The following is a 9,703-nucleotide window of genomic DNA, read 5'->3' on the forward strand; positions in this document are numbered from 1 at the left end:
TCAATTCAATTACCCTTTGTATAAGGATACAGAAGAACATAAAGCCAACCCATATCATCATGAATCACATATCTCAATATATAATGTAAGTAGAACATATAAGAATTCTTGAAAAATAATCTTGCTTAATCCAATCTCTTCTTCCATAATAAACACGAGATTAGCTTCTCAAAATTTTTGAAAAGAGGCAAGCAAATAATCAAAATATTTTGGTTAAACATGCCAACAAATAAGGCAAGTTATATGCATGGCACAATACTAAGTGTAGTCGTCACTTCTCAAGTTACTTCTTCCAAAACTTGCCTCGACAACTAGCAATAATCTTGGATTTCAGACAAATCTAAGTATGTATCTTGGTATGTATTTATTTCATAAGCATGTTACAAGAAGCACTTTTTAATTTTTTGTTGGATACGGAACGTTTGAATGGATAAGATGCAAAATTTTTATTTATAGCTGACAAAGTCACTTCAGCCAAATTCGTTTTGATGTTCTTTCCTAACTACTTTATGAGACCTAATCCTTGTGGGGATATGCAAAGAAATTGGGAAGATGATTCGCAAATTCATTTGAGGTGGATCAATAACATGAATAAGCCTACAGTGGTTAAATGGAATGATTGTTGTCAACCTATCAAAAATGGTGGGGTTGGAATACTAAAACTAGGACATTAAGCTTCTTATTAAAGCTTGGCTACAATATTGTAACTAACAAGGGGGCTTTTGGGTTAAAGTTTTGAGGAGTGAATATTGGATCGGAGATGATTCCGAAAAGCATAGATAGATTGAATTGTTCTGGTGCCTGCAATCTTTGTCGAGGATATAGGAGAGCTTGAAGGAAGGCATAGGTTGCTCGATTGGATACGTGGATATAATAAATTGGGCCTTTACAGTATCAGAGTCAGTCCCTTGATGGAGATGGAGTTGTGGTTGAAGCTTGTGTGAAAGATAGGCTAGATTCCATTGGTAATTAGGATTGGAGTAAGTATGAAAGCAAGGTTGATCAATATATGGTGCTTAGGATAGTAAGTATTCGTCCCCCACATGATTGAACAAGGCGTGACATGTGTATATGTATGTGGTAGAAAAGGGAGATTTCTCAATATTTGAAGCACATTCGTTTCTGGCTAGTGATTCATGAGCTTTCGTGGATGCTGCAAGGGGTTTGGTGTGGAAGTACAAAGGCTATAACATGTTTGGTAGTTCAGTTCCTGTGGATTATTAACTAATTTCGAAAGAAGTCAGAAGGGAATGACGGATTATGTAACTTGCAAAATTTTGTGGTTGTTGCAATGAGATTGCATTGCATGTGCTCTTAAGACTCGGTTGGAGAAAGTAACACGACAAAGGATTATCCCTTCATCAGCCTTTAATAAGTTTTTCCAATTTCCTGTGCACAATTAGTTGCTACCTAATTTAAAGAAAGAAATCCAATTTTAATATGATGATTTGGATCGCAAAACTTTATTTGGGATTATCTATTAGAGGAATTTGGAGGATAAGGGCAGGGTGCTATGGATGTTATCATACAAAGCCGAAGCTTGATAAGACATGTGAGAGGAGCTTTAGTTTGGTCAAGTCCTAAATCACAATATTCAACAATGCAAATTGGGCGGTAGCTACATTCACTTGGAAGAGTTAAGCTAAATTTTTATGTGGAAATACATAGCATCAATGTGTGCTATTTCTAGAGGTTTTCTTCGAGATAATAGTGATAATTGGTTGGTTGGTTGGTTATGCTAAGATTGCTGGTAGGGATGTACTAAATATCGATTAAATCAAATCAATAAAATAGAAATAATTTAATTTATTCGATTCTAAATAATTTATTTGATTAAATTATCTATTTTGAATACTCAAACCAAATAAATTAAATAAATACCTAATCCAATTACTCAGTATATAAAACAACCCAAATATAAATTTAACTTAACCCAATTAAATTACCCACCGAATTAATTAATTAATTAATCAATTCTAGATATAGAATTAAATGGTTGAATTAATTTTAATAAATAGCCCAACCCAATCAGTTCACCCAAATGTAAAATTAAATTCCTAAATATAAAATAACCCCACTTAATTATTTGATAAATAAATCTTTAAAGAAAACCTGACCTACCCGAATAGGAAATTTACGGTTTATTTGATTCTTGAAAAGTAAAAATGGAACAGATTGAATGCACAGATATAGTGAGTAATACAAGCTGAGTTGTAGTGAATCCCTGATGCACTGTAACATGGGAGAGATTTCAAGGAGATTGATGTGGAATGTAATCTCTGCGGTGTTAGAAGGTTGGCTGTAGTAAGGAGTCCATGGAATGAATGGTTCTTTCATATCTACAGGGAAGCCAGTTTCTCCACAGACTACATGGCCAATATGGATTCCAGTTTTTATTCTCCTCCACCTGAACATGTTACGTCCTGATGTACTGCCTTTTACTCTGAACAGTCTCATGTAATGCATACTGCAACTCAGTAACCTCCTTTTTCTACCCAAATTTATTTTTTCCAAAATAATATTTATTAATTAATTAAAAAATTCTTTATACTTTTTTTATATATATATTTCCACAGCAGTCAATTATTAGTTTTGATTGGCAATTTTAAAAGTTCTTTTGTTGAGACGAGGACACCAAATGACAGCAACTGCATTGCAGTGGCAGTGTAGCATCTAAATAGTGTGATGTCTAAAACAACATGATATAAAACATGAGACACCAAGAAAAAAACATGAAGAAGACACCCACACAACATGAATACTCAAACATGCCAAAATCTATATAAAAACACATAATTTAACTTGTCAAAAGGCATACCAATATTAAATAACTTAAAAACAGTTATGACACTAGAAAATATATGAAACACAACACGGATTGCCAAGACTCCTAAGTTGAACATCAAACCATTGCAAATGTAATGAATGAAAAAGGTAAGAAGTTCAATGGTAGATTCCCGATGATGTTCAAAGGTTCCACATTTCAATTACTAACAAGAAAAATTCAATTCCAAGACTACAAATATTTTTATCAGCAACAATTACTTTCACAGAATCCTTATGTACTGAAATGCTAGAGGCAGGTGTATTCATTCTTTCAAAGATGATAAAGCACATAAACCTTATATCGGCGATAGACCAATGGATAACAAGCAAATTACCGAAATCATCTACTGTAGCTTCTTTATCCCAGGAAAGGAAGGGAGAATTGCAATAAAAGCATCACCATATCCAATAGAATCTATCATATTTAAGCAAAGAAAGTAAGAATAAATGAGTAAATGACCGGGTGACACTGTAAAATAACACAAGGTGAAATGTATTGAAAGATGGCAAAGACATACCACCATCCTCTCGTAGAATTTTTATGACCTCCCCGGATACATCAGACTGTAAAACAATGATCGGAATTAGAGATAATCCAGATTGATTGATCATATAAACATAAGCATACAAGAAAAGTAACTCGAAAGACAAGTAGGGTGAACCGTGAAATCATTTCCATTTGTTAACATGCAGAAGCCACATCGTAATTCCTGTTAAGTTGAGATTTATACCGCAATCGGAATTTCACAGCCTAGTTGTTCGATGTAGCAAAGCACCTTGCCTTCCTTTACTATTTGCTTCTGTTGCATAAACGAAAGCAACAATTGAGACTTTGAGAGTACAAAGGAACCAATGGAACACACTAGAGATGGCTTCCAAGCCAATGGTTTCATGTATGTTTTGTCTGTTGAAGATAACATTTTGAAAACAAGGAATAAACAGTAAATTCACTTTGATAGCTATGACCAAAATTGAAGGAAAAGAACAAAGAAATATGAGCCCCTAAAATAAACAAACACTGCTACCAAAATCTATTGAAGTATTTACCTCTTTACACGATGGTGGAGCATGCTTCACCTTAATGGTTCGTGATCTCATGAAGAAACCTACCTGCACGATTTATCATCTTAGCTCTCTATTAGTTAAAAGAAAGAGGAGAATCTAAATTTCGGATTCTCACCTTTGGAGACTGAAGAATCACCAAACCTTCATCTGCAGCTTTATCAAGGAATGATTCAATTCTCCCTGAAGAAGATAGCGGTCTGGTGATAGCTAATGAAGGTGTTGAAACGGTCCCATTTGACTTAGGTGCTTCAACAGTTTTATTGGTGCTGACACTGACAGGAGGAGGACTTAAAATTGGAGGTGGAGGTTCACTTTTTCCAGCCAAGTTCCGCCACTATGTATAGCCAAAATCCACCAAGCTAAATGGAGACAGAAAGATAAAGACTTTGATAGTATATCAATTATAACATCTGCAGTGCTTCGATACAAAACAAAACAGTTCATGTAGAAAAGCCATTCACATTATCAAGCTATTTATGGCACAAGAAAATAAATTCCACTTACTTTTAGTTTCTGCAATGGAAGTTGTACTGCATATATCTTTGACCAAAGATTCCACCTGCAGTTAGAAATTGTAAACTACAAAGTTTAAAAATATAAGCTAAAAGTACGATATTCAATTCATTTATAGAAGTCCCTAAATATGAAAGATTCACATATTTATTCCAAATTTCTAAATGATGAGTACACAAAAATGAAAAATCAAGTACTTCATTTTCCCCAATTTCGATATATAGTGTCTTCACAGCTACTATGCAGTAAACTTCAAAATCCACTAGACAAAACATTTTTAATTTAAAGGTGAAAAAAGAATAGCAATAATGATTTTTGCATAACATACATTGCTTGCATTCATGGTTTACAGAAAACAATCATGAACTCACCCCAGATGAATTTGGAATAAGCTGGCTAGTCGAACCAGACATTTTAGTTTCTTTAGAATCATTATTTGTAGTAGCTGCAGTTCAGCAACCAAAGGGACGTAGATATAAGCCATGAATTGACAGAAATGAATAAGATTCTCACCCTAACATTCGATTTTCACGCATTATATATAAAATAAGAAAGAAAGAAATCTCATAAAATATGACCCTTTCAACAAATCATTGCAGTTTAGGAAGCTCAAAAGAGAAAACAGAGATAATGGAGAAACTTCAAAATATTCAAAATGACACACTTGAATCAGTGGGTACTTCATTTCCAAGTTTGACAGAGGTTACTGCAAGTCAGTAAATAAAATGACCAACAATAATCTGGAAGAATATTTCTTTCCCCAAGCAGTAGCATGTAGAAAACCTTGAATGAAGAAAGATTGAGCAGTTGAGACACAAATGGATTGCACCATTTCATGAAATTATTACAATGCAAACAATATTCAATAGTTACAGGGTTATTTTCTTTCCCTCCTTACACCAGTGTTAAGAGACCTGGGTCAGCTAGTCAAATCAATTGATGGAAACAGGTGGTATATCTGATCCAATATATATCATTAAACCAGGGATTTTCGATTCAGACAAAAACCAGTTGTACTAGTCAAAAAACATTTAAACTGGTTTTAAACTTAATTTTTAAATTTATTGTATGCCATGAGATTTGGATCTTTAACCCCTTGAACTTGCACTATACTATTAAGCAAAATTCATATTTCTACTAAATATCTATTATATTTAATATTTTAAATTATTTTTTAATAAACTGGAAGGTCCCACTGGTTGAATCTGTTCAATCAGTAACCAGAGGTCTCACCAGTGTGACCTTCATCCGGCTTTTTAAGCATTGCCTTTGTATTTCTTTTCCTACCCTTTTCCTTTTTCTCCCAAAGCCTTACAGCACAATTACAGATGAAAGATTTCTGACATCTATAACGAAGTCAAAATGACCTCAAATTGTAAAGGAACTATAGACTCCTATTTGGACAAACTTTAAGTAGACAATGGAACTGAAACAAGAGAAGAAATTGATGTTGTCAAGTTGCACCATAGAAACTATCATATTCTCCTCCAATGTAAACAAACTAAAAACTACTTTTCTATTTATAAACGACTGCACAAGTAGTGTCTGTATTTCTTTCGTTATACATATAAACACAACTCCGCATATATGAATTATCTACCAAATACTCATGAAAGGCTTTTAAGGAAATATTAGTTAGTAAAGCTATCCAGGAGGGAATATGCTACTAAATGTGAAATGAGCAAAATTACGTAGTAAATATGTCTTCATGAGACTGCTGTGTTTCTTTAAGAACCAGAAGAACTATTAGTGAAGGCACAATAGTTTACTGTCTCAACTCTCTATATCCCCATACCTCACTGTGCAATGAATAAAGTACATCAAGTGGGGACTTATCCCTCGCCATAAATATGTAATAAGAGATCTTGATTATGATAATTCACTGAAAGAAAACGAAGAAGAAGAGTGAGCACTATATTAGAAAAAGTAACTTACCCTGGGTTTCCAAAGTTGGACTACAACCTATGCTGAATGCCTTCTCCAAGCGTCTAACCAGGGAAGTATATTGCACTGGTCTTTGCCTTATACAAATTCTAACATTATTCAGCTTTGAAATTATCAACTCCTACTTTTCCGAAACACAACTTTGGAATTTTAATATTTGGAACTCCTAAGCTACCTGAAATAACAGCAAGTTACCATGACTAAAGTGCATACATACATATATGAAAGTTTCTCAAGCAATGATAAGATAATTAATTGCTAAAAATCTTTATTGATTTTGTGGAGAGACAATCAGACAAGTCATGTCAGATTAATAATGGGACAAAAAAATTTTCTGGACTTTTAAAGTTATGAATGCATCTATCACGCACAAGCATTTCCAACATCTAATTTATGGCTTACATCTCAAAGCAAAGAATGCAAAGCATCAGGCTTAAAGATCATAATATGCACAGCACATGTAGTGGCCCTGCAAGGTCTGCATCATGTCATGCATGCATAGATACATTACATTACTACAAGCAAATTTACAGCTTTATCAGTCTATAACACGGTGGCATAATCAGAAACTATCAAACATGCCTGGTTCTCCCTGCATGGAGCATGCATGTCAGAATCGAAGTACAAAGGCAAAAATATACAGGTTTCTTATCACTGCAGTTTAGTATAAACAAACTTCTATTGCCTGCAAAGGATGGAAGATGCTAACCCAAGCCTTACAACAGTGCATACATCAGAAGATGCATGCGAGCCAAAGGCGCCCCAAGAGACATGAAACTTTACACAAATTAGAATCTTCATATTTACCCCAAAAGTTCAGACTTCAGACAACAGAAAATGGTAGACGAACTAGCTTTTTATAGTGTCAAACATGCTGCATTGCAACAAAATATTTGGGTTGATCTTCTCCGGTAAAACAAAAGGTTAAGATTTAGAGTTTAAAACAAACGGAAAATGAAAAAACAATTGGATAATAAAACTTAGACATGGATCATAAGTTTTGATAAAATTGTCAACAAAAAGTTTAATAGTACATTTTATCTTGTTCATACTACAAGAATCATAAAGAAAAATCATAAGTTTTAAAGTTTTTAAGAAAGAATAGCAAAGTTAACTCTGTTCCATCCAGAAAACAATGCATTAAAAATATTTTATAAGAATAATCTTGCTAAACAAAGAGCAAAGTGAATAATTGCCCATATATGTATGTATATATATATATATATGTTAAATAATAACCCAAAATGGCAATCAGTCTTGAATTTTGACAATATTCGGAACCAACAAGAACAATGTTTACAATTCAAGTAACAAATTCCAATTCCAAAAAATCCCAGTCTCTTAACAAAACAAAAATCAAATACCCTTTCCCTTATACGCAAAAGCTAATTCAAAAGATTACCAAAAAAAAAAAACAGCTAATTCAAGAACCAAGACACAGAAGAACAAAACTAAAAAAAAAAAAAAAAACCTTTACGCATCCAAACTTGAAAAACAACCAAAACACAATTAAAATCTTGGTCAGCTTAACTTAAAAAATCACATGGAAAGAGAAAAAGAGAAATTCACATGTGGCCATGGAAAAAGCAACGAATTTGTCTATCGTTTCAAAGGGATCAAATACAAGAAGTTTGAAGAAGAAAAATAGCCAAAGAGAAAAGCAACAATGAAAAAACGTGTGGGTGAAATGGAATGTGTAGTCAAGCGTTAAACCCCATGAAAGAAATTTCAGCTGCTCATTTACAAAGTAACCAAAATAGAACACTGCAGAGACCACTTAGCCAAAGAAAGTGAATAGGGCCAAGTACATAATTATCCAACTGGATGTTTTTTCTTTTCTTTTCTTTTAACGTAGAGCCTGAAAATTTAGGTTTCTTGTTTTTTAATTGTTTTTTACTTTTTTGGTAACTATATAAATATTATATAATAAACAAATAAATCAAATATAGTTTTTGAAAATTGAATCTTCAGACTAAATTACAGATTTTGATGAAAAATTTTACTTTTTATATTTTCCTGTTATTTTGAAAATATCGTCATTGAATAAAATTAACAACCAAAAATAATCGGTAAGCTTATGGAATATTATATTATTTTATACATTTTTAGTAAATATACATTGTCAAAATTAAACTTGAGTTAAATATTTTAATATAACAATTATGAAATAAACTACTAATTTTCAATTTTTATTTATTTGATAGAAAATCGTCCCACTTGCAAATAATAACTCTGATTTATTTTTAAAAACTATCTATTTTTTAGGTTTAATGATAAATTTGACCACTAACATTTGTATGTTTTGTCAAAATGATCCTAATTCTGCTTTTGAGTTTTTTTTAATCATCAACTTTTGATATTTTTTTCAAATTGCATTTTCTAACAGGTTTAATGAATAAATTCAAGGTTTTAATTTTTTTTATATCTTTCAAAATATTTTAGTCTTTCATATGTTTTTCTTTTGAGAAGTTTTTTTATTTTTTAATTTAATGTATTATTTTTTTATTTTTTTTATTTTTCACATGCAATTATCTTATCGGGTTATCTAAGTAATAAATTACATCCCATTAGTAATATTTCACATATGAATTTCACAGCATCTTCGTTAACTTTTTTAACGGTACTTTTATTAAATTTATTAAAGAAAATAGATTGAAAAAAAAAGATTGATGGCAAAAAAATATTAAAAATACAATCAAAACTATTTTGACAAAATATATAAATATTAGTGATCAAATTTGTCATTAAACTTTTTTTTTATCAAATGAAAGTTTAATCCATTAAAGGAAAACTAGTACAAATACATATCACAGCCCAAAGGCTTGACCCACACAACCACTTGGAAATCCGAGTCACCTTAACATACTCACCGTTACACAATTAAAAAATACTTACTTAGGACTTATATAACTAAAATATAAAGTTATAATGAATATGAATGTAATAAAATAATTTTAACAGTAAATAAATTTAGATTTTAAAATCTAAAAAGTAGAAAAATTGAATTCTTAAAAATAAAAGTATAAAAATTAAATTTCAAATTTAATAATAGTACAAGAACTTATGACATATTTTAACATTTTTTAGTTTGGGGCAGATAAAGAGAAAAGAAATTTAAATAATTTGTGTGCATCTACTTATATGAGTAATATTTGGTATATTGTTTTTAAAATATTTATTTTTTAATATTGTACTATACGCTATATTTATTATCCCCTAATCTTATTTGTTGAGTTTAAAAATTTTTCTCTTATTTTATTGTGCTTATATATAAATTTTATCATGCTAGGTTACATTTTAATTATTTTTTGAGTTAATTTTTATGTTGTGTTATTTATGATTAAATATATTAGGT

General features: G+C 31.4%; 1 protein-coding gene across 1 annotated transcript; it reads right to left on the reverse strand.

Annotated features, from left to right (window-relative positions):
• Window positions 1-2,922: 2,922 nt before the first annotated feature.
• LOC121207936 (uncharacterized) lies at window positions 2,923-8,182 on the reverse strand. The gene is made up of 10 exons (XM_041078486.1): window positions 7,918-8,182; window positions 6,448-6,523; window positions 5,638-5,750; window positions 4,776-4,849; window positions 4,396-4,470; window positions 4,007-4,225; window positions 3,874-3,936; window positions 3,558-3,626; window positions 3,345-3,390; window positions 2,923-3,241 (listed from the first exon to the last, which is right to left on the reverse strand). The coding sequence occupies exons 1-10, from the start codon at window positions 7,925-7,927 to the stop codon at window positions 3,171-3,173; spliced, it is 816 nt and encodes a 271-aa protein (XP_040934420.1). The 5' UTR covers window positions 7,928-8,182; the 3' UTR covers window positions 2,923-3,170.
• Between the last annotated feature and the right edge of the window lie 1,521 nt (window positions 8,183-9,703).

Source organism: Gossypium hirsutum, chromosome A10 (assembly GCF_007990345.1).
Source record: "Gossypium hirsutum isolate 1008001.06 chromosome A10, Gossypium_hirsutum_v2.1, whole genome shotgun sequence".
In the NCBI taxonomy this organism is placed as follows: domain Eukaryota; kingdom Viridiplantae; phylum Streptophyta; class Magnoliopsida; order Malvales; family Malvaceae; genus Gossypium; species Gossypium hirsutum.